Below are 26,715 nucleotides of genomic sequence, written 5' to 3'. Positions count from 1 at the left end.
TATTACAACCTAAGCAAAAATTATCATTTATTCTATGTAGTATACATGTGACTTTATATAATTAGAGAAAGGAAAATGTCTGGATAGCACACATTATCACTAAATTGCATTTTAATACACAGCATACACAGTTTTATCACATGCACAGTTCTATCCAATGCATTTGATGAATTTTATGAGAATGACTCTTCTCCTGCCTTGTGCAATAAGTTTAATTTTTCAAAGGTCACCGGATAAATGAGGTGGCTGCATGCTAATTTTGTTTTTCAACATCAGAAAATATGATTTCATCATCAGAGACATGAAGGAGGTGGGAAGAAGCAGACAGTAGTGGTGTGTTTGGAACTTATTAGTACAAAAGACTTAGCTTTTTAGGTCAGTTTTTCTCAACAGCTGATTATCACAAAATGCCATTGGAAAATAAATCCCTTTTTTATATTTAAGGGAGAAATGTATTTTAATGATTTTAATTATATTTCTAGGAAGAATTGAAGTTACTTGAACATTTAATCTTTTGCTTCAATCTAGCAAGTCATATTTTTATTTGTATTCTATCAGAACACAGAGATTCCCAGCAAAACCCTACTTTCTGTTATTGTCATCTTCACCCTAGTATAGATTTTAAGACTATTACAGAGTTTTAAATTTAAAAAAATTCAATGTAAAAAGGTCTCAAAGAGAAATGGTCAAAGAGAAGACCAGTGCTTCATAGATTTTTGGCTAGTTTCCATGGGGTTTGTGTGGTTGAATCTGTTTTTACCATTACTCTTACTGGCTTCAGTTTTTGGCTTTTTTTCTTTTTTTCCTTACCTAGTGTAGATGAACTAAATCATCACTTTTGGGAGTGGCCCTTTCTTCCATTTCTGGGTAGATGTCTACTGCAACTCATCTTTTCCTCTATCAAGAATGTTGCTTCAGTACCTGTTGAAGCCATTTGGATATCTGACCCATCTTGTTACTCATTTAGACTTTTTAGTGCTACTTATTTAGACTTTTTCTTTATTAAATGTTCTTACAGCATATCTGATATAATTGGAGATGCCTTTTTCTTATATTTTCTAATGAGCAGGAAAATTAAATAGAATGTTCTAATATGGACTGACATATCACTTTAACACATACGCAGGTTGGAATGTCCTATCAAAGATGTTTGCCTGGGAGTCTTTAATTAAAAAAAAAGTTTAAGATACTGACATTATATAACTACAGAGGAAAAATAGAAATACCAATTTTATAGGCAGCAGGAATGACATAAAAATTAATCTCTTCAAGCACCAAAAATAAAAAAGCACCTCTATGTAATGCTTCCACATTGCATTGACTAGCATCAAAATGTGATTAACAAAATTATTTTTCACTTCGGTTAGTTCAAGTATTTCATTAATAGGAATAAAACTTGAATTAAATGTCACATGTCAAAATTTTCTTCTTCCTTCTTTCTCTCAAAACACTCAAAAAATATTAGATTTTTTTCAGAATAAAAGGTGCATTATTTATGATATTCCCACCAAAACTTAAATACTGTTTAAAAAAGGCACAAATCTTATAAATGTCAAAAATTAAATAAATAATTAAGATCAGTTACAAGTTTTATGTGATCCGCTATGTAGTTAGCCCAATTGACCAAAACACTATGAAGACATGAGATAAATCTCATGTCATGAGACAGATCTCTGATTTTAAGGCACTTTCTAACTCCAAAGATTTAGCTGCTGTTTAGCATTGCTGCAATGTAGAGAAGTGTCACTGGCTGGGTCTGCAGCCTGAATGTGGTCACGAGCTGTTGAAGTGGCATTGAACAGACCAGCTCTGAGATTGGGTTCCTTACTACGATGTTAGCTGTTCCTTATTTTGAGGGGCAAATAAGCTAAGATTGCTTTTATGCAATATTTTATGTTATATGTCTCTTTATATAGTGTGTGTGTTTGTGTCACTGTGTATGACATGGTTTCTTGAGATTTAAGCACATATTTTTACAGATACTAGGGAAGAAAACACCTTGACTCCGCACATTTTAAGTCAGCTGGGGTTGCTGTTAAATATCTGAACATATACAATGCAGTTATGAGTGGGTCTGTAAGTAGCAGACCCTAAGGTGACAACAGTGGGGCTTGTGGTAAAACATGAAGGATCCCAACTAAAATGGCACCTGAGGAAATATCTTGTGCTGAAATGCAAAGCAGCCCCTGGTTTCAGGCAGTGAAAGCCTCTCAGTGAGGTGTAGCACAGATTTGGTCGCACTTTCATGCTGCTGATTATCAGTTCTTGCTGCTGCTTGACCAGGGATGCAAAGAGGTTTCTCTGCTTGTGGGTTTCACAAAGTAGGTGATCCCTGAGCCAAGCTGGACCTGCTGCATGTGCCAACATGCACAGGTAAGACACGCCTCATCTGGCTACAGACCAAATCAAGCCCTATGCACCCAGAGCTCCTGAAGGAGAATAGAGTGCAGGCTGGCAGGGAGTGTGTGACTGCCTCTGGCTCTGCCCAAGATAGTTAGTTCTGGACAGCTGAGGGATGGGAGTAAAACTCTAGAGCACGCTATGGGCTAGACAAATTGTCCCGGATTTAGGCCATTTAGGTTGAGCAATCCCAACTGAAGATGTGTATTTGTGTACGGACAGATATTTGGGTGTGTGCATTTGCTTAGGCAGGGTGGAGGGAGAAGGAAGAAGAAATGTGATTGTTTCTAACTGTTTGTAAAAATAGTATGATTAACCCCAACATTTGCATGCTCTTATACTGTAATGATTGTCATTTTAAAACTAGCTTTTTGCCTTCGAGCTATCGGGGAAAAGACCTGAGGGAAAACTACTGTCGAAATCCCCGAGGGGAAGAGGGAGGCCCCTGGTGTTTCACCACCAGTCCAGAGACGCGCCACGAAGTTTGTGACATCCCCCTGTGCTCAGAAGGTAACCCAGCACAGCTTCTGCAGAAAGCTGCCCCTGCTCTGCTGACAGTACTGCACAGAGCCTCCAGTAATCACTTGCTCATGGCCTTTAGACAAAGAGCAGGTGATTTCTCAGCGAGAGTAACTCATAGAGCAAAAAAAAGGTTGTTAGAGGAAGATGAAATCATGTAATGTTCCAGTGTGCCGGAAGGGCTCAGGCTGAGCAGCATTTTCCAGGTTATGGAGGAGCTTAATTAAGTTGTGCTGATCACAGAAATGTGACCCTTTTTTTCTGCTTGTCTAGTCCATAGTGAATCCATTAACAATTTCAGTATTACCATGTGATAAAATCATCTAGTGCCATTCCATGGTAAAATCAGCTTTTCGTCTTCTTTTTGATGAAAAGATAGATACTGGATTACAAGATGAAAGCTTAAGATAAGTATGTATTTTGCTTTTTGAATAAATACTGTAAATAGGTGTAACTCTTTTCAAATCCAACCCCATTTGACTTTCAAGTCACAGAATTTGAAATACTCTTATATGCACCGTTCCATTTATTGACTTTTAAGTTCTGTTAACCTCTGAATTAAGCTCTTATATTTTGCTAATCAGCCAATTCAGTTCCAGTCAATCAACCTATTTAAATCTTCAAGATAGGATGCCTTTCATTTCCCTGCTCACATGTCACATGCATTAGCTAAGTTGTCCTTAGGAAAGGAAGAGGAGAGGGAGAGAGGGAGGGAGGGAGGGAGACTGGGAGGGACAAAGGAAGACAATGGGGAATAGAATGATTTACACAGAGCTTGAGAATTTCTTAAAATCTATCATTTAAAGATAAACTTATGTGAACTTCAAATGGGATATTTGACCTGGATCTCACTTCAGGATGAAGATTTTGGTAGCTGATGTTTTGTGATATCTGTAGTTCCATAAAATCATATTTTCTAAATGATCCTTCCTTACAATTGCTCAATTAGGGAGCACTTGAGAGGTTTGTCTACAATTAATTCTGGTGAATTTGTTTTATATTTTCAGACCTTTCATTCTAAGTTTTGTTCAACAATGCTTTCAATTTCCTTTGGTAACTTTTGCCCACTCTCCCTCCATGCCCCTTACCCACATTTCCAAACCAGGATTGAAAATATATCTTAGTTTAAGCTGCCAAAACACATTATCATCACAAAGATACAGTATCATACATAGCCAAAAATGCTGGATATATGAAGAGACATACTGCACTGCACCGAAATTTTGATGCCTCCAATATTCTGCACTTAATCCTGTCTTGTAATTATACTGTGACTTAGAGAGATTTAGAAAAATAAATAGTGCTTAATTTGATAGCATCACCTTTAAAAAATATTTCTTTAGCTATGTGTCTTTCTCTCACAGTAACCATAACTAAGGTTAGTAAAAGACTGAGGATAAATACCTCTAGTAGCTCCCCTCTAGCTGCTTCAAAACTGTCAGTGTCCTATAAAGTGATATCAAATTTAAGCATCTGGATTAGGGCTAACAGATACAATTATATTCCAAAGGACATTGCACATACCAATCCAATAGAAAGACACAATTTTTAATAACTCTTTAGTTTGGTATCATGGTATAAGAGCAGGGACACTTTGGATTTTTTTTTTTTTTTGGTTGTTGTTAATGTTGATTTCTTTGGTTTTGGGTTTTTTTGTTTGTTTGTTTGTTTGGTATAAATCATCAGTGTAATAAATAACTGGTGTCTATTTTTTTTCCTAGTTGAATGCATGACCTGCAATGGAGAGAGTTACAGAGGGCCAATGGATCACACCGAGACAGGCAAGGAGTGTCAGCGCTGGGATCTTCAGAGACCACACAAGCACAAATTTCGTCCAGAGAGGTAACCTCTCCTCCCCCCCAAGCAACACCATGTGGTCATAATTTGAAAATTACACACATTCTGGGACCAGTTGAGCAAAACTAGCATTAGCTCAGCTGAAATTTATGGAGTTCACCAGTTTAAGATGCTTGGGCTCCTGGCCCGTAGTGTAGGCTGGCTACTGACGTGATGGAGATGCAGGGTGGGGAGTAGAGACTGTTTTGTGTAGTCCTGGTTACATCCCATGCCTGACTAGTGTACTAATGCTGCTACTGCTTTAATTGATCAAAAATTCCTCCCTAGTTCATTGACGGCAAATAAATACCCTTTGAATATTTCTGTGAATATTGATATACAGCCACAGTCACCTTAAATAACTTAATCACATAGTAAATAATGATTTAAAGTCATAACATTTTGGTTAGATTTCTTAACACAAGTAATGAATATAAACCTCAAATATTGTCAAATAACAAAATCTTCCTTTCTACAAAATTAAACAACTTTAAAGCTGTAGGTGACCTTCCAATATATTCACATTTAAGTATCTTATTTGTTTGACCAAACTGTTTTCCCATTACATCTGTTTTTTCACTCTGGGAAAGGATGTAATCATCCTGTTTAGCATTTTATGAGCATAGATTTCTTTATTGGGTTTTTTTTTTTAATTTTTTTTTTTTAATTTAGGCACCGATTTACAGTGCCAAAAGTTGAGTCAGAAATAGCAAGACAAATTTCATCCCTGTTAGGATTTGTCCTACAGAGCCAAATTCACCCAACTACAAAGGGTCATCTATAATATACACTTCTGAAAGTATTATGGGAGGCAGGGGGTGGGCATGGGTTAGGCCACACAGAAGGTCATCTCAAACTGGACTACAGTTTAATTTTATTCTGGATTTTGGATTAACTCCATTTATATATTGTTTTGAATAAACTTAAACTGCCAGATGAAGAGTACAAGACTCAACAAAACCAGAATAATTAAGACCTTCCACTGAAAGCATATTTTTATGTGTTAAAGTGTTTCACCAAATAAAGCATTATTTTAGTTCTAAGAAATATGGGTATTGGTAAATTTTAGAAAGCCTGATTATTCAGCAAAATATTGAGGATCTACAGTTTTGGATCTTATGTGCTATAATTTTTTCCTTTGGGTTGGACAATCTGTTTCATGAATAATAGCAGGCTATCCCATTGTTCTGCCACAATAAATATTTTGTATTAGCAGAGTGAGACTGAAGATAATCTGTTTCTGAGTTTTGCCATGCACTTACTGTGCATTCTAGAATAAGTCACAGAAACAGTTTTGTTCCTTGGGAGTGAAACGTTTATAGAAATCCTGGGTACAAACAATAATAATTTTACTGTCAGGAGGAAATTTCTTTTTTTCCATTAATTTCTGATTCTTTGCAAAATGACTTTTCAGACTAACCACAGTCTTTCGAACAATTGTCTTCCTCTTTGAAATAATTCCTTCTGAGAACATCTTCTTGCGAGTTTTCAGACAGCAATAAAGTGGTTTTTTTATCTTTCCTTTTTAAATCAAAAAGAAACCCATCCAGATTGAACTGACCTGTATGGGCTTTGAGACAAGTAATGTAGTCTGGTTTATTTCTGATGTACTGATATTAATTAACTCTGTGAATGGTCACTAAAAGTAGCAACAATTATACTTCGATTATATCACACTTTTTAAGTGTTGAAGGTTTTGGTTTGCTGAGATATAATTTTCATAGTCATGTACGTTAAAAATAAGAGAAAAGGTCTGGAGCAAATGACCTGTTTAAATACAGCAGTCTCTAGAGATACTCACAGTATATCATCTAAGTGTAATGCAAATAACCTGGAAACCAGGAAGGATTATCTGGACATATTTAAACCTATTTTCACTTATGGCTTCATCAGTTGCAATGATGGAGAAAAGCAATATAGATGGTAATCTTACCAAATGCATCAGTCTATGTGCTGTTTGACAATGCTTTTGGCTCAGAGTAAATAAAACTCACTTTTCTGTCACCTCAATGAATCGTTCCACATTTATTCCCCTCAGAGGTCAGTTACTGAAGATGCTTACTGTCTTCTTAGATGTGATTGAAGCAAACAGAAGGAATCCCCCAAGCAGCTCTTGCATAACCCTTTTTTAGCTATTAGTGGATGCAAAATTATATTCTCAAACTCCACTTCTCTTGTGTACTCCTCACAGGCGCAGTTATGCCTCAGGGTGGAAGGAAAACCACTGAGGATAATGTCTTGGGCATAGAGCACCATAAGGGGAAAAGTTTTTTGTCCTTTTCTGTTTAAACTCAAACATCCTGTGAAAATATTTATTATGTGGAAGAAAGTAGGGTTGAAGTGTATCACAGGCGATGAATAACTGCAGATATCCTTTTATTAGTAGCCATGTTCGTATGTCTTGTATGAAAATTTACTTAATAAAAATTAAATTTCCAGTCCTATACGTCTTAAAAAAAGCAAAGAGGAAAAGAAATATTGGTGAAGAGTTTAAGATACTAAGTTTCATTTTATTTCCTGGAGAGCTGGAGATCAGCATCTGTCTCTTTAAAAATAATAAATTTTATTTCTTTAGCTAATGCTTTCCTCCTTTTCCCTAGAAACTGAGATAAGTCTTGATTTTTGACACCAGATACATTATCTTGATGCTTCATTTCAGTTATGGCAGTGAAGTACAGCTTCTGCTGTTTCAAGAGGGAAAAAGCAGATAGAGTTCTTGAAGATCTCTGACACCTCATAGTCTTTCTTAGGTTTAAGACAGGGGTCTGTGCCCAAATGTACTGGGGAAGAAGGAGTGTTCACAACAGAGACATCTCTCAGGGAATCCTGCATAGCCTCACTGTTGAACTGTGTGGAACAGTTTGGAACCCTGTTATTTATCTTATTGCTAATATTTTTTTCTTAACAAAACAAATATTCTATTAGTTGGACTTTTTAATAGCAATTATTGCTTGGTGGGTATTAAGGAAGGCAGAAGCCTCCCTGGATATCGGGGAAGAACCATTGACTAGGCGGTCTAGTTTTGCTTTAGAAAAGGAGAAGTAGATCTAGTAGGTGAGAAGATATGGCTCACAGGGACCACTCCATCCCATGAAGACACTCAAAGCTTGGTCCTGGAAAAACATCTCTAAGTTTTAACTAGTAAATAATGCATTTTTGATACACTGTAGGAACATGCTATATAATAAATATTAGGAAGGATGGAGCATTCAGTGTGAAGATAGACATTTGTATTCTAGAACATTAACTCTACATCAAGAGCTGCTTTGAATGCTTTTTTTTGAGCTGTGGCTGCACATGCTTTGCCATTTGCCGTTCCTGGACTTACCGTGGTTCTTGGGTGGTAACATGCACTTTCCACGCTATTTGACATGGAACATGTTCCACCAGCACCAAGGTTCATCACTGCACCTACTGGGAGGCCAAACCCGTATGGTTTTCTGCTGTATTATTAGCCCATTAGCTATTTGTTTGGGAAATCCTTGGACACAACTTGCTCTTTACAGTTGGTTTTACACCTAGCATCAAACAGGGTACTGCTGCTAAATCTTAAATTACCACGTTCTTGACTGCCATTGAAGTCTCGGTTTGGTGGGGTTTCTCCTTGGTGGTTTTGTTGTCATTTTGGTTTTTGGTTTTTGTTTTTCTTGTTTTGAATTCTACCTAAATCTTATCCTTGTCCCTTGTATAGTTGAAGCAACCTGACTTTTCCTAAGAAATGGGAAATCAAGTTGCAAATGAGTCAAAATTAGCATTATCATTTGACAGAAAAATCATCCTAGCAAAAACATCCACTTGTAAATAATATTTTCCGGTGCTTGTGTAATGCACATCTGCTTGCAGTTGTAAATGGATTCAGGTTCTCAGGTATTTAACTTCATTGTTCTTTCACATACTTTACGTGTTTCCCTCAGAGGCAAATCTACTTTTTGTTTCTTTTGCGAACGTATTTCAATATAACTGAAAAGCTAAGACGATTTATAATCACTAAAGAAAAAAAAAAACCAAAACCTTGACACATTTATCTCCTTCAGGTTTATAGCTGTTAGTATCATGTATTTATAAAAAAAAAAAAAAACAACCTATATATCTTGGATATCTGTCTGATTGTCTGTTGGCCGTAAGAATGTGGAAACACCTAAATATAGCACATTATTATCAAATCTTAATGAGATAAAGTGAAGACAGAAGTTATTTCCTTATTTTTGTCCTCTTTCTCTGGATGCTTGAAATGAGGGCATGACCAAAAATGAGCTCTATTGCAAAAATGGAGCTATCATTAGTAGCATAGCTACTCAAAATAGCTTCCAGTTTGAACCCAGGGCTGTTGCACTGAAGAACCTGTTTTCTTAATGAGTCCGGCATGGCAAGAAGTATTTAGATAATCCGCATTTAATTGACCTGTTTCAAAACAAATGATTGGCTTCAGTGTCTGGTCATTGGTTGACAGACACAAGAGCAAGAGTTTAGCAATTAGTGGAGTTAGCCTATCCGGTACCCTGTGCATTAGCGCAGCAGGGAGGCCCCTCAGTGGAGGTCCCCTTCTGATGCAAATTTGAAAAGTGTTTATATGTTATTAACTTTCTAACAGTGTTAAAAGCGTATTCACATCCATCCTACAGGATCAGACCCAAGGTTAATAGGAACCAGTTCTTGTTTGCCTCTGCTGAAGTCTGTCCTTTAAGTACCTTGTGGAAGGCAGGGCAGTGCTGCCAGGAAGACTTCCCTGACGCGTTTCTCATTGTGGTTTGCAGATATCCTGACAAGGGCTTTGATGATAATTACTGCCGCAATCCTGATGGCAAGCTGAGACCATGGTGCTACACTCTTGACCCTAACACCCCCTGGGAGTTCTGTGCAATTAAAACGTGTGGTGAGTTCAAGCAAAATTTATTACTTCCTTTTCCTTTCCGAAATCTGGACACAGATATTTAAGGCAGTGTAGGACCACCACTAGTTCATTCATTGCCCTTCACTGGCTTTTAAAACATAGTTTTCAAAGAGGGTCTGCTATAAACACTTAATATTTAATCTGGACAGGAAAGAAGAGTTGTGTGTTACCACTGTAATACGTGTATGTCTTATGTACTGTAAATTACATTAAAATATATGAAAATCAAGAACTAAAAAAGGCAGCAAAATCATGAGGCTCTTGTGTACAGTATTAGTTTGGGCATGTTGGACATTTGCATCATCAATTGAGAGTATCAAATATCATTTGGTGCACACCCACAGTTCCCCCTCAGTGTCTTCTGCTAACAGCTCTTCACTGCTTTGCAGTTCTAGGCCTTGGGTCCTGCACATTATTCATTCTTGTGCTGAAGATAGAATTATTAATTTCCTCATGGGTCTCTCTGTGTTATTCACCACCCCAAAGCAATCCACAGGCAATGAATTTCATTTCATCCATCAGCTACAAGGTGGTGGCATTTGTTAACTACACTTTAGAGACACGGAATTGTGTACAGGTGTACAGTTACTGGATGCTGACTTTGACATGCTTTTGTTTAGCATTTTAGAGCTTACTGCAGCATGTTATGTCTACAAAGATCAGTTCATTGTAACTTTGGTGACTGCTCTGACAGCTCCATTTTACTGATAATTAGATGTCTTAAATGAGAAATAAAGGGACAATGAAGAAGGTAAACTCTTAGATATTCCTTAAAAACTTGCACAAAGCAATTTTTCTAGACTTTCATGGTAATACTGGTGCTAAGGCAGATGGTAGAATCAGTTTATTTGAGACATGCTTTAAATATTGGGATGGGTGGCGAGGAAGAGGTAATAACTTTGACCTAAAACGTTTTTTTTGTGAACAGTTGCTGCCTAAAGAGGGATCCTCCACCTTCACTTAGAATTCTTATCAAACAAATTATGCCGTGTTTTCTGCCTGAATCACCAGTGATTCAGAATTTTCTCTCTTTGGCTGTTCATAGCTTAGGCCAATTCTAATGCCTTGGAGATTCAGTCTGATCCAATCAATTTGTCAATTTTTGAAATCCAAGTGCTGGGTAAGAATATTCTGTACCTCCTTTAACTTACTCTATCTTATTTCATGGCAATTCCAGTATTACAAAGTAGTTAAATTATCAAAATTATTCCACTGTAAAAAAGGCAAAGTTATTTTGTTAATTGGGGCAATGTCTAATCAGGTTCTCCAGAGACAGAAGAAATTTGGCAGGGTGGCTGCTTGTTTTGGGTCAGGCACCCATTAACTCACACACCTGTTGAAAATCTTACCTCTGAACTACAGGACTAATTCATGTCTTTGTACCTCAACTTACTGATAATCTTTGATAAAAGGGAAAGCTCAGACTTCCTCCTTTGTGATCACAGGTTGCTTAGCTAGGCAACTGAATCATCTTCCAACTTTTTAGTTACTCCATTAAGTAAGGAGCTGTTGCTTTGGATTTTTGGCCTCTGTTGGTTTGGGTTTTGTTTTGGTTTGTGTTTTTCTATTTTTCTTTAAACTAAACTGTGCTTCCTACACTTCTCCAATTATTAGATAACATATGAATCATGTGCAGTATACTAGAACTGTTCCCCTGGTAAATATGCTACTATTATGAAAAAGTACTCCTAAGTTACAGCTGACTGTTTCACAAATGCAACTTTTATAAACCTTTATCCTTTGGCATTTCCTGAGTTGATGTGTCAGTGTTCTGAGGAATCACATCTGGCTTTGTTGGTCACGTAAGCTTACGCCCCATGCAACTTCCAGTATCTACAGTCTGGCCTCAGCCGTAGAAAACAGTTGGGTGGGAGATATCCTGAAAAATACTGAATTATCACCTTTGTCTATCAAGTCATAGTAGAACCCTGAAGAAAAGGTAAAGATCAAAATGAAATAAAAAACAACTCCAAAACACAGAGTAATGATTTTCATATTGTCATGAAAGCCTTTTGCCTCATTTCTAGGCAAAAGTTCACTGAAGGAAATAGAAATTCTTTCCTTCAGTTAGAAACTATATTAAAATCAGTGGAAATTTCACATGTAAAACTGTATTTTCCCTGCAGAATATTGTATCTCTTTTGAAATTAAGGCAATCTATATGAGAAGAAAAAATACAAAAGTAGGGGTCTTGAAAGCTTAATCCAGTAGATATTTTCAAAGGGTTTTTCTCACAGGCATATGACATTGCCCTCTATGCAAGATGCAGTGGTGCTCAATTCTTTCCTTTATAAACCAGTGAGGGAATTTATTGCTTATGCTACTGTTAAATCACCATCTTGATGGCCAGAATACTAAAAGAAAATATCAAACCCCTGTTTTCAGTTTTCTGTCTTTCTTGAGGCTCATAAAAAAAATTGTTTTCCCACCTCCTAGCAGGGAGCCCAAAACACTTGGCTATTCTGGGTTTCAGTGGCTGTTCTGTGTTTCTGATGCTGGGGCTGTTTGCAATCTCAGAACACTAAAAAGAGAACATCATGAGTTATAGGTCTTTATAGTTTTGTGGTTTGGATTCTCACACAGGTTTTTAATTCCTATACTGAGGATTGTTTATTTAATTTACAAGAAATACTAATTAGGAAAAATGCTTTGCAAATCCAAGTCCTTGGACCATATACAAAAATGTAGGTGTCCTCTCTTTGGGGACTGACCACAAGGCAGCATGCTGCTTGTGGCTTTTGCTACATGCCGTGAGTGCTAGTGTGCTCTATAGCCAAAATGCTGACAACAGCTCATATACAAAATTTTCGGCAAAAAAGTTGGTGGAAGGAAGCGTTTAGAAAATAAATATGGTTTTAAGACTGAAGAGAGAGAGGGCATTGTAGTTTTACTTCCAAGCACAGAATGCAGCATAAAACATTGTGGCTTACAGCCAGGGCTGTGAGAAAGAGATGACAGGAGCAATTAGGAATTAGAGATGGCTCAAGCTGCAAAAACTGGATTTGGATTAAGACTTTGGGGACCCCAGGACTGGTTTGAAGTTGCTCACATATGTGTCTGTGGTTTTGGCTTGAGACAATTTTTAGTTAGAAGAGAGGATAAAAGGACAACTAACAGCAATGAAGAAGTCTAGGATGGAATGAAGAAATGGAAGTAGTGCCAGCAAACATGAAAAAGGAAAATGACTGTTATTTTGGCATGAATGAGAACACTGACTACAGGAAAGACAGGAGTTGGGAACTAATACTGCTTTTTAAAAAACTCCAAACAGATAGCAACTCCTCTATGGATGAGCTCTAGAGAGGTGCTGAGGCCCATAAAGGAGTCTACATATATCAGTCATTTGAGAGCTGGAGACCTTTTTGGAATTACTGGGTTAAGGACAGTGCCTCATTGATGCCTACTGGATGTCCAGCCCTACCCAAATGCCTTTAGTATGGGTTTAGCCTTTGGCACCAGCAGTCACTTACAGTAGTCAGGGGTGACCAGAGCCTGAAAAGCCTTGAGACAATTCAGTAAATGCCTTGGTTTGATGGAAAAGAACAAGTAATGAAACACCAAAATTGAGAACCTGGATCTAAAATGAACTGTTGCAGTTTGTCCATAGTTTTTGTGAAAGCAGAAGACCACCAATATTAAATTTCTCATTCTTTAGAAACTGAGATTTCAACTGCCTCTTTGAGTGCAGAGTTCTGATTAAAGATTTTCTGATTAAAGTGTTAATTGTTGAATCATTGTATGTAAACAAATAAAAGTTAGACTCATTTAAGATCAATATTTGTGTAAGATAAAGGTGTTTATAGGAAGACAGTGAAAAGAGACTGATATTTAATAATTGATAAAGTGTTGCCTTCCATCTTGCTTTACAAGGAGACAAAAAATAGGTCCAATGTTCACTGTTTATACAATAGCTTAATCCATATTTCCTCAAAAAGGATCCTCAATTCCTTTTCATCATTCCTATGATAACTTGAAAGTGAAATATAAGAAATTCAAATTTATGGAGTTTGTCTTTTCTAACATAGATATATATATATATATATATATTAATATACATATATATATAATTTTTTTTTAATTTAAAGCCTTCTTGTAGACTCTGGAACAGCCTGGAAAGATCTCTCTGTGCTCATGGACAAATGACTTGTATGTGTGAAAGTTTTAGGTGACAATGAATTTTTCAGTACTGTGATTCTTGAGCTTGTCTATAATCAATTTGTTCAGTTTCTCATATGTTTTGACTGAAAAAAACCCTGAAAATCAGTGGTGTTTTGCTTCCATTCTTGTACTGAGTCATGGTACATTGAAGAAAATGTGGAAAGGAAGGAGCTGCCACTAAACTAGTGCCCAGAACTGTAAATGCCATTGCTAAAAGAAGGGATGCCTGAAAGCAGTGTAACTGAGCATGAGCAGCTTCAAAATGTCACTCGGCATTCTTATTAATATTTGCACGGATCTCATTAAGAATCAACTTTTAAAAAGTTTTGTTACAAATCAGGGTACATTTTTCTTCTGTTGACTGACACTGCAGAAGACACGTTTCATGAATATAAGCAAGAACAGGTATTTTCCTCATTATATAGTTTAGGACTCTTCTTCTTTTCCAACTATGTCTTTTCCCACAAATACATAGGTTGCATTGTCATGAAAGAGCATGCACTCTTCAGTAAAATCTCTACCTTCTTTTAAGTCAGTGTGATTCTCACCATTGACCTAAAGTTTGTGCAGGATTTTCTTCTGGGTCATTTGGATTAAAGTCAGAAACAGTATCTAGCTGGTTACTTGAGCTGTCCAATGACTCAAGGCCCCTGGTGATTCCCTCATGCTGGCATTACTGTGAGAACCAGAACTGAGAAGACTATCTGTGGCTTTACACATAAGGCTCTGGATAATGTTTCATCTTTTTACTTAAGCATCTATGAATGCATGAGCTAGCCCATATTAATAAAGTTATGTATTTTGAAGTATCAAAAAATGGAAAGTTTTATGGAAAAAAGATATCTTCGCATTATTGCCCTTTGGCTGGGGACAAGAGAATGAACATGTGAAGGTAGAATTTACTAATGGGAAATCCCCTCGTGTGGCTGTCTGAATTACATGTTTAATCTTAGTCATCCAGAATTTAAAAAAGAAAAGAAAAAAAAGAAAAAACAACAAACCCACAAAGTTCAAAAGTAGCAAAATGCTGCTAACAATTACCATTTTTTTCTGTTCATAATGAACTTTCCTACAGGAATAAGAGGTGACACTCACTCCATAAATTATGAATAGTAGTCTTTTATAAGGTGTGATCTTTCTTTAACAGTACTTTTAATCTCAGTTCAGAACAAAAAAATACTGAACTCAAGCAAAAAAGTCCTGGGAACTTCTCTTATGAAATATTAGTAAGTACTGTAAAGCAAAGATTTCTTGTTGATTATAAATTAATCTAACTAAATTAAATTAATCTAACTAAATTCATATTTTCTTTGTCATTGGAACAATCCCTTGGATTTTCAGATCTTAATTTATATTTTAGAGGATTTACTGGGATAAGGATGGGAATTCAATTTTATAGATTTTGATCTTGATCTTGATTTTGCCTTTTAAGAGAGCTGGTGAGTGAGGTCTTAGGGCTCTTTCACCAATGCTGTGCACATCTGATGTTCATGCTCAGAGTTATTAAATTTAGTTAATTTGGTATGTTGGTGATGATTAATTAGCCTCAACAACAAGACCAGTACTGAATGGAGATGACTGTGTAAGTTGTAGGCTTGAACAGCCTGGGCACTTCTTATTTTGGCAAGTGCTGTAAAATCTGCAGTGTCTGGTGAGGCAGGCACTGCTCCTCAAGCTCTTGCCTGCTGCTGTGCACATCCAGCCCAACTTTCATTAACAGGACTAGGGAGACTGTTCCCATCATGCCTGTTTGTGGAATGGACAGATGAATGAAGGATTTCTCAAGCATTTTTTGGTAAGTTCTGAGCTTTCTGTGAGACTCAATAGCCAGAATGGGAATTGGTTCTGAGGGCACAAGCCCTCAAAATTTCAGAATTAAATTTCAGAAATATTTTGGAGTCTCATTTTTCATGTTTCACAATATGACAACTGTAATATATGTAGGTGGTACAGCAAGAAGAATTTGGAGAGGGTTCTGTGGACCTCTGGATCAAAGAAACTGCTTTATTAGTTAAAATAAGAATATTTTAGTGATCCCTCTGGTTACTTGCATTCTTATTGAGAGCTGCCACAGAGTAGTAGCAGATAATAATGTTGAAGATTTTGAAATAATATCTCTCTTAATCATTATAGTGCAAGTCTTTCCAGAAGTGGCTTGGCTGTGCAAATATTCATGACAATGTGAAAGTTAAATTCTGCTGGTGCCTTTACACTGTATATTTTGACAGGGCCAAGTTGTAAAAACTGATCTACAGGTAGAGGTCACTGTCCCGACATGTAACGCAAGGTTCAACAATGAACTGTGTATCTGCAGGTGTACAAGAAGGAATGCTCTTTAAAATTAGTATGGCCTTGCTTAATTCAGCTGATGCATTACTGATTTCATTTCAGGCATGTGATTAAAAAAAAAAAACAATCACACATAATGATATATAAACACCAACCTAATTACTTTTCCTTTAGCATGACTGAGTACAGAGTAGGTGCCCCCTACAGTTCATTACAGTTGAAATAGTAATTTTTGTGTACAGGTAAGGTCTTTGCAACAGCTTGTATTAGACTGATTTTTTTGTGCATTATTAGTATTATTTAAGAAGACTTTTTGCTTGGGTTGCGTAGTTTTAATTTATTAATTTACTTAGGAAATATAATGAAGCCAGGGTGTATGCTGAAATTTATCATCTTAGGGAACCCTTCTCCCCTTCCCCCCAGGTTTTTTCCCCAGATCTCTTTCATTTGTATAAAGGAAATGCACATATTTTTAAAATATACTAATATGCATTTGAATGTGGCATAGGTATGTTCACTCTAATCAGCTTAGAAGCTATTTCAGAATTTAACTCCATTTTAAAAAATATATTATTTATAATGCAAAACAGAAATATTGCAACTATTTATTACGATAAGTTGTATGGCTAAATCTGCTTGTAGTCTAATTATTTAAAAAGTGGTGTATAAAGACTAAATATAAGGTTACTAGCTGCAAGACTGTTTCATGAGTCTCCTAGAAAGTGCATTTTCCAGCCTGCAGAAACCTCCTTGTAATACTTGCAGTGCCATATCCTTTTGGCTTTGGAATGAACTTGGAACTCAAAATTCCATTGAAATAGGACATTTGCCTTGGGAAGGAGAGACAGGCAATGAATTTGACCATGAAACACTGATTTAAAAACATCAACCAGATGAAGAGCAAAGGGATGCATGGATAAATGTATAATTCAACTGCGCAACTTGATGTTATCATCTGACAGGGAAATGATCTTTAACGTCAAAGATCAGTCAGCAAATCAGCCAAAACCATCTGTTATGACATTTGGTTTCCTCAAGATCCATATTTTCTCCTAGTTCATGGAACTGGCTCAAGTTACCAGGAGTGAACTACATTATGAGTAACACACAAATACTGTACTATTCACTGGACCATTTGAAGAAAACTAATTAAAGAACTTTATTAACATACTTTTTGCTGGCAACTAATACTTCTAAGATAATTAATGAAATTAGTCTTGTGAACAATATCAATTACCAACAGATATGCACTTACTTTTAAAATATTGTATTTGTAACTTTTGAGGATATTACAGAGGAATTGCTCTTACTGCAGTATATTTAGTTTTGTACTACTTTGTATATATCTGATGCAATATCTGTGCCATTAATTTGCAATTATGAAAATTGCATAAGAAATAAAAAGTGACTTCTAAGTTATGTGAATGAGTCATTTAAAAACCACTGTTTTTCTGAATTTAGTTCAAGACAGCCCACACCAGGGTGAGTGCAGAATATATCAACATCTGTAAGAGATCTTGAGTCTGATGAATATGTTAGTCTTTAAAGTATTTTTCTCTCTGTAGAAAATACTGATCTTTGATTTCAAAAGCTGGGCCTCCCCCCCCCCCCCCCCCCCCTTTTTTAACATATGAAGCATAAAAAAAACAAACAGCCTTCTAAGGGAGTTTAACACATTTTTTTATAATAGGATCTATATGTTTTTATTATTTTTATCTGCATCTTTCTTTCCTGTGACCTGATATTCTGGGAATTCTTTAGAGAAACCCAATTATATTTTAATCCTACAAATATGTTTTACCATGTTAAACAGTGTGCATGTGGGTGGTCACTCAGCTTTTCAAAGCTGAGGGAATGATATTTGCTGAACTTGAAAAAGTAACCAGGAATATCTCCTAACCTCCAGTGGTACAACACAGGCCAGGTGTCTCACACAAGAATTGCAGACTCCTTGTATGCAAGTGGATAAACCAGCATAAAGTCGGGCATTTATTTTGATTTTGGATTTTTAGTGGATGTTGTAAATGTGAAAAGGAGAAAATTATTCTATAATCACATTTTCACCAAAGAACTGCAATTACTTTGACTTGACATCCTGTAATCCATGGCTCCATCAGTAATGTGGAGTTCAAACCTGACACCCTGAGCCATTCTTAAGAGAATGAAACAGCTCATCTTGTCTGGCTCTGCAGAGGAAAGCGTCGTGAACGGCACAGAGGCGGCGGCTGCGACCACCACGTGCGTTCGGGGACAGGGCGAGGGCTACCGCGGCACCGTCAGCACCATATGGAGTGGAATCCAGTGCCAGAGGTGGGACTCCCAGTTTCCTCACCAGCACAACATCACTCCTGAGAACTTCAAATGCAAGTGAGTAGAGACATGTGGGTATTAGTACTGCCGTGGGAAAAGAGCAGAGTTTTAAAATGTTTAACAATTCATGCCACTGGAGCCGACCACAGGGGTCTTGTCCCTGCCCCAGGTTCTGAGGCATCCACTCTACCTGCTGAGGCTAAAAGCCATTTAAGCCTGGGAAAATCAGTCCTTCAGATCTCAAAGCAATAGTTCCAGATGAACTTGTGTGAAACCCCGGGGATTTTTATGAACTTTTCCTTCAAGCATGTGTTCAAAATTTGATTGTGAAGTGTCTGGATCTGTTCCAGGCTGGGACCTGAATCCCAGCAGTGCTGATACATTATCACTGGATTTTTTTCATGGAACTAAACCTTGTTCGCAGCTTGATTGCTGACTTAATACATTCTAAATAGATATCTTCTTTGTAATGATCAACATTTATAATATTTGAAAGCACTTCTTTAATTCTTCATCTTTTAAATACTTTTTCTGTCTCATTATTAAATATAGATGCATCAATAGGACTGTTTTTTCTTGAGTGACCACTGGTCATCAAACATTTCTTTATGGTTCGTAAACTTCCAAGGTGTGAATAATCTACTAATTTTAGGCAGTTACCTTAGTAATGTTCATTCAGTCCTTTTTTAACTTAGCATAGAGTTTCACCTTTCTCACCAGGTTGGAACTACAGTCCAGTTTGCACTAAATATCTTTATTGCTGGGTAAATATCAGTAGGAATTACAGTATTAGGACCATTTTTTCCAGTCTGTTATCGGTAAGTGCTGCAGATGTACAAAATACAGTGAAATATGGAGATGCACAGAACATGGCAACAACTGTCAGGAGACAGGGAAATAAAAGCTACATTTAAGAGGCTTGAATATTTCATGCAACCTGCAAAAGACATTTAAAGATGTTCCCTTGTGACTAACTTTTACTTTAAAGGTATCAGCTTTATAGATTTTCAACATACACTTTTTTTTATTTTCCACGATTCAGTTTCTTAAATGAGTTACTGATAGTCTAAAGCACTCTGTTTCTCTAAACTCAGCAGAACCATTCAAAGTACAGGGAGTTTTAAGCACTTTGGTAATGTTTGTATTTAAAAGCAATTGTAATGTATTGCAGGTGTATCCAATGTCAGTTGCATGCAAATTTTGATGGAGGGTCCTGAATGAAAATATTGTTAATCTTCAAATGAAATCTTATATCCCATCAAAACATATGTCTGCTGAAAGTGAATTTCCACAAACATATTCTTATTGCATTTGATATTTCTTTCTGGACACTGTGTTCTTACTGGCTCCTCATCTCCTTGCACTTGACACTGATCAGTAACACAGAGACCTGAATGAGCCTGTATTTTTGTTAATTCATAACAGAAAACAATGGACCACGTTGGTGGGTTTAGGTTATCCCTGCTGTGAGCTAACATATTTATTTTTATAGGGATTTGAGGGAGAACTACTGCCGAAATCCAGATGGATCTGAATCACCCTGGTGCTTTACCACTGACCCAAACATCCGTATTGGTTATTGCTCCCAGATTCCTAAGTGTGACGTATCAAATGAACAAGGTAATGGAGGAAGGGGTGATAACGTGATTTTAAGTGAATGCCATACTGTTCCAAACACCAAGTAGACAGCCTTGAAAACTGGAGAAGTTGAGTCTGTATTACATGTATGCAGTTCTGCGTGGGCTTTATTGGCATGTTTGGGATTCATTGTGTTGTAAACTAGATTCTCAGTTTAATTTGTGATTCCAGCAGGGAAAGCTGCAGCAAAGATTTGATTTGATCTGATTTTTAGTCAAGGCAAATCTACGTACCTGCTTTACTGTCTTTACCTTTCTTAGTGTGAAAGGCCTTTTTCCACAGCTTCACAGTCTGGTTCACAGTCTTTTTATAATTGCATATCATACTACCAAAAGTGATTTTTTCCCCCACTTTGTATTTTCTTGCATATACCTCCTTATCTAGAAGGGATTGATCCTCTGAGTTCTTACCTACCTCTGCCTGTGAGGTTCATTCTGAGTCTTCAGGCAAATGTTCTTCCCATGAGGTTTTGGTATTACTGTAAGGAGTAATCGTGCATCCTGAATGGGTGTCGATCACAGCATAAACTGGGGCTAAGACCTCAGACCTATAACCTTACATCAGGCTGCATTAACATCTCCCTCTTTAAATTTTAGCCAATTTTCCTGTAAATTTGAAAAAGATGCACTTGCAAGACTTATGTCAGAGAAAGAATGAAACTTTTATATTCAGTCTGTGTTTCTTGTAAAATATCAATTATCAAAAAATAGAAATACTGATGAATATGAAATTAAGTGCTTTATGCAAAATGTCTTTATAGTACTGATAATTTTAAACTATTCTCTTGCAAAGTCTCAAAACGGCTTGTGATAAAAGCTTATGAATTAAACATGACCTCTGCTGGAGCGAGCAGGCAAGTTTTTGAATTGCATTAAAATTAAAGTCATGATGATTTTTTGATTTTGCTGCAGAAGTACTTAAGTCTAGAATTATATATAGTTGTCAGTATCTGGAAACTACACAAAGCTAAACTGAATGTTTTTGTTTTTTGTTTTTTTTTTTTTTTTGTGGAGGAAGGAATAGGGGACCGTATTTTCTTGGTTTTTCTGCAAACTAGCTTCTGACAACTTTTAGGATATTCTGTGTGACCAACCCTCCTAAATTAATCATAAACCAACTATTTGTGAAAGAAACTTCCCAAGTCTATGTAAGACAAAATTTAAAACACTGCTGTGTTGAAAGGGAAGGTCTCAAACAGGAGATTATCTATGTAAATTTGAACATAATTTTCCATTTTTCTTCTGATCTGATTTATACTATTGTGTTATTGATAGTGTATAGCATTTGCTAAACAGAACATTTGTCTTTAATAATGTGGATTACCAATGGAATAGAAGAGTTTTCTTCTTAATGTTGCACAATCACCCTCCAGTTTTTTGTCCCAACATTTTGTTTTTCAGATTGTTATCGTGGCAATGGCAAGAGTTATATGGGGAATCTATCCAAGACAAGATTTGGGCTAACTTGCTCCACATGGGACAAAAATATTGAAGACTTACGTAGGTGTGTACATATTAAACAGAAAGACGTTTCAGTGAGTCCTGAATAAATACTGCCTCCAGATGGCAACTCTTTTTCATATGCATCGATTCCAAAGTAGCCCCTTATGCCCTGGAGCTTTTAATATCTTTGTTTTCCTAATCTTTATTTTTATCTTTTTCTTTTCTTCTTTGTGGTTAAATATATTGCACAACATGACTTTGTTCAGGTTGACCACTAACTGCAGGCTTTGGGATGTTTCTTAGTGTTTAGTTTACTGGCCTATTTTCCCCCATCGTTGTCCTTGAAAGATTGGTACAATGAGAGGATATCAGAAATGAGAGGAAATGGTTGTCTCATCAGCCTCATCTCATAGCTTATGCTGCTTCAAGGAGGTGGTTGGACTTGAAACCAGCTAATGTCCCTTGCAGCCTGAAATTGACTCTTTAGTGTACAATCTAGTGACACTAACGTCAAATGCCAATAAAAAGACCTTCAGTTTCTGTTGTTTATTATTACTTTGGCTTCATATTCAATTAGTAGAAATGGAAAGTTAATTTATTCATTGAAGTAAAATGAATTATGCGGCCTATATATAAAAGAAGAGATTCATAAAATGTTTTGATATGTATGAGATATCACACACACGCTAGTGGCCATGATGAAAATAGTTTCCCCTTCATTTTCCTTTAGTGTCTGAAGCTGATGCAAATGCGTCAATATTAGCTTTGGTACTTGATGTAGAGTCACACTGCTGAACAGATGAGCCATTGTCCTTTGGAAGGGCTGTGTAAGTGGGGAAGCCAGCACTTGGGGAAGCTGTACTTCAAAAGGCAGACTTCAGTGGCCCTGTCTCGTATCATCACCACGACTACCTGTGTTCCTTCTGCAGATGGTGAGAGAGAGGATGCATATTCCAGTGTGCTGCCCATGTGAGGGAAGCAGAGGTTTAAGCTCATGCTTTCTGAGAAGCACAATAAGTCTCAGTTTGCTGTGAATGAGGCAGTATAAACCTACTGGATGCTTGATGCAACTGCAGTCATCCAACAGAGCAGAGATCAGCCTTTCTTGTCTTACTCCCACATATTTTCCATCTGGGAACTCCTTCGAGGAGTTATATTCTCACTCCAGCAGTTTCTCTGGTTAAGGGACTTCCTCCACTTCAGATTTTGGCCTCAAAATTACACCTTTAGAGTGCTTCACGTAGGCTTGCGACTTAGGTGACCTATCTCTGCAGTTTGTCTGAGCCATTAATCTTTCTCCTTGCCTGCTGCTTATGCTTGCTCAGTCTGTCTTTCTTTTGCCTTGGATTCAGCTTTGTAGCTTAATGCCCTCTTTTGCTGTTAACCTGCAGGAGAAGGTACCTGTGCTCCCCAGAGAGGCCTGCAGATTTGCTGAGGGCATCACAGGCATTCGGTACAATGATCCCTCGTGAGGGTAGCTAGAGATTTTAGCTTGAGCAATAGATCTAGAAGCCCCCCAGCTGTCCAATGGACACAGTGCTTAGAATACCAACACGAAGAAAGTTGTACCCAGATCCAGAAAATATTTGGGTCTCATCTTCCCTTTGATTTTAACCAGCCCTAAACCCTGACCTGTAGGCTTCTCAATCAGCTAATAATACAGTGTGGAGCAAAGCAAAGTTTAACCTTTGGAAATTTGGGATATAGAATAAAGCTTTTCAACACTTTGAATTTTCTTCCCCCCTGTAGGCATATACAAATATTCAGAGAACCAGATGTTAGTAAACTGAAGAAAAACTATTGCCGCAATCCAGATGATGATTTTCATGGTCCCTGGTGTTACACAGATGATCCTCTTGTTCCCTGGGATTACTGCCCTATTTCTCAATGTGAGTACTTGGCACGCCGCTGGCATTGTCAGCTGTGCAGTCCCAGTGAAGCCACGGTGTCACATGCCTATGCACACCTTCCTATTGTCACTTGTGGCAGCAGAAAATGTGTGATTCTATCAAGAATGCGTGACTGAGAAGGAGCAGACAGAAGCTGCTTGTGCAATATATGAACAAGGGGTTCTTTTCCTTGACCAGCTTGGAGATTTCAAGACTTATTTATGCAGCAGGAGCACAAAGGGGCTATTACAGATGGTCAAACATTTTCCAACAGATCTAGCTATTGAATGAGGGCTGGACAGAGACAAAGAATTGTCTAGCGGTCAGAATGCTGGCTGTGGCCTCAAGAAACCCAGGCAGAGTTATCTTCTGGGTTACAAGCTTCAGAGACTCTTTGTGTGATCTGTCTTTGTAATGTTAGGATAACTCACTCCATGTATACTGAAGTCTATATGTGCTATAAAGATTAGATTCTGCTTTCGGATGTTTATGGGATGATTTAACTCCTGGCAAGAAGTAGGAAAACCATGCCTCCAAAGCTTAATGCTTAAATCTAAATAGCTTAAATAAACAGAATTAAGAATCATAGGGAATTCAGCAATAAACTGATGACAAGTAGAAAAAGATAGTTTTATGCTGAGAAATGTGCAATTCACATTTATGTTCAAAATCTTTCTATTCAGCTCTTATTTCTAAGTTACTTTGCTGTATGTCCTGGGAGAACACTTAAATGGCAAATCAGGCTCTTGAATGGATGTCTGTGATCTCTAGAGGTTAAGGATAATGTTACATTCATTCCTAGAGGCAATCTGCTGCATTTCCTCATAGCCCAAACTCCAGCATGTCTAAAAGTGGTATTTGAAGTCTCAGGTGATATTTTGGCATCTATATGAAGAGTAAACAAAACTGTGCAAAAGGTTATCTTTGTCAATATAAATGAAGAATAGAAGCTGAAGAAATACTTTTTATTCACTTATTCTAAGTTCATTATTTGGATCTGTGAATTCCTAAGGATGTATTCTCAGCAAACATTTGTAGGGTAACCAGAACTGGTGAGTAGTGCATTTCTGCAAACACCAGAGTAGGAATATGCCCCTGTGACAACTGTAACTCATACACATTAATATTACAATACTGTATAAATATATAAGCACATCCATACAGTAATACACAGAGACACATGTATGTAAGCACATGTGCATACATACACACACATATGCATATGTGTATACATGCACATAGAAATTTCACTATGGATATAACTGTATCTATATACATATGAATATACCTATATGTGTGTTTCTATATATATATATATATATGTGTATACACACACACACACACACACACACACACACACACACACACACACACACACATTTTCTTAATGATGGAAATCTAGTTGTATGAGTCTGTTTAAATTTTCCTTTTGCAAGTTTTCAGTAGCTACCCCTGTACCTCATAATGCTGGATCACTCTGTACATGCCACTGAAGGTAAACGTTTAGAAACATGTTTAAGCAAACGTGTAACTATTTTTTTTTTAATTGAACCAGATGGAAGAACTGAACCAGTTTTAGGGTACATGTTTTGATAAAAAATAAATTTTTGCTGATAGGAACTTAAAATGTCTTTCAAAGTCTTGTAAGGAATTGAGAATTTCTTTCAGTCTTCTTTGGACTTAATATCATTACTTCTATAGTTCCTGAAAGCTTATATAAAAGTGATAACTTCATTTTTCTGCATTTGTTTGTTTGAATGAAAAATGTAAATTGAACATGATAGGCAGCCTGATGTCTTCAGGATTCAGCCAAGAAGAAAAGTGATTGACATTCCAAACAAAATGCTTATTTCTCATTTCATTCTATTGGAATAAAATTCTGCCTTCTTGTTAAGCCTTACTGAATACTGCTTTTGCAGTATATTGATGAAATTATTGAAGTTTAAAACTCTGTGAACCATTGAAGCTAAAAATATGTCATTTCCTGTTGAATTTTATTCAATTTTTAAATGTATTTTAATTTTGTATTATGGCTATTTTATGTGTCTGTCTGTTTAGGTGAAGGTGATACAACTCCTACTACAACCAGCTTGGATGGTAAGGAAGTTTGTGTATGAGCTGCACAGTGCATGAGTATCCTCTAAATCTAGACACTTCTTTCTAACTGAGAAACAAAATAAAGATTAGTTAAAGTTATTAAAACCCACTGACTGAGCAAAATTAATTTTACAAGACAAAAATGGGGAATAGCTTTATTATACTGCTTTATCTGTTCTCACTGTCATGATTTGGTAATGAGTTTCAATGTTTGCTTTTTATCTATGTAAATCTCAAAAAACTATTTAAATGTATGTATTTTGTATTCCCTATGGATATTTAAATAGACCCACTCAGCTTCACTGATGTAATTTTGATGGCCTAGAAATATGTTACATTAACACAGGAAAGTTAATACATAGTAAATACTGACTTTCTTGTGGTCCTTTTATGCAACTGTGCATGTTTCCTACCACTGTTTTTAGTAAAATGTGATCTCTGGACCTGCTTTCAGATACTGCCATTCCTTGTGCTTCAACAAAACATTTGAGAGTTGTAAATGGAATTCCAACACAAACTAACGAAGGATGGGTGGTTAGTTTGACATACAGGTAACTATCACTTTGATTAGAAGAGCAATACAACTACTAGGATATTTGGTTTAGAATTGTAGAAAATGTTGATCACAGGAGGAATATTTTTACATTGCTGTTAAGTTCTGTAGAAGCAGAGAATCAGCACTCTTCTAATGTCTGGCGATGCCATTGTATTCACTCTGCTAGTGAAATAGTTTATATAATCATTATCACTAACTTATACACAAGAACCAGCAAAGCATTTGTAGTGATCTGCTCTAATTGAAATTAGCCACTGAAGACTTTTTCATAACATTGGCTTCACATACAGCATTAAACTGTTCATTTTAGACACTGTTAGAAAAAAAATTGAATTTCAGATCAATATTTACACTTTGAAAGTAGGAGCTATAAGGAAATATTTTTAATTTTGTAAAACAAGACCCTGACATGCACATCTTATGTATAACACATGTATTACATTATGGCAGATCTTTGCTGCTGTGGAAAAGCCAGAACACAGAATGGCTGTTTCGTATGTTCTTTATTCTGGTTCATAGCTCATCAGCTGGAAGTGTGAATCATCAATTTATAACAGGCTATATCTCATGTATCGGCCCTGGATCTTCTATCACCAAAAAAAAAAAAAAAAAAAAAGAGAAAAGAAAGTTAAACAAGCAGACAAAGGTCTGCTAGGCCAAACTAAAGTAAACTCAATTATATTAGCTAAT

The 26,715-nt window shown here is 36.7% G+C and overlaps 1 protein-coding gene across 1 annotated transcript in view; it reads left to right on the top strand.

Moving 5' to 3' along the window:
• HGF (hepatocyte growth factor) overlaps nt 1-26,715 on the top strand; it is a 49,498-nt gene that overhangs the window by 14,989 nt on the left and 7,794 nt on the right. The window contains exons 5-13 of the mRNA XM_062491563.1: nt 2,783-2,910; nt 4,641-4,761; nt 9,510-9,628; nt 18,286-18,460; nt 19,896-20,023; nt 21,442-21,544; nt 23,233-23,372; nt 25,431-25,469; nt 25,924-26,020. Of these exons, the coding sequence (XP_062347547.1) occupies nt 2,783-2,910; nt 4,641-4,761; nt 9,510-9,628; nt 18,286-18,460; nt 19,896-20,023; nt 21,442-21,544; nt 23,233-23,372; nt 25,431-25,469; nt 25,924-26,020 (1,050 nt within the window). The remainder of the gene's footprint in view (nt 1-2,782; nt 2,911-4,640; nt 4,762-9,509; nt 9,629-18,285; nt 18,461-19,895; nt 20,024-21,441; nt 21,545-23,232; nt 23,373-25,430; nt 25,470-25,923; nt 26,021-26,715) is intronic.

Source organism: Cinclus cinclus, chromosome 4 (assembly GCF_963662255.1).
Source record: "Cinclus cinclus chromosome 4, bCinCin1.1, whole genome shotgun sequence".
NCBI lineage: Eukaryota > Metazoa > Chordata > Aves > Passeriformes > Cinclidae > Cinclus > Cinclus cinclus.
The sequence above is the reverse complement of the archived record's forward strand: the minus strand, read 5'-3'. Positions and strand labels throughout refer to the sequence as shown.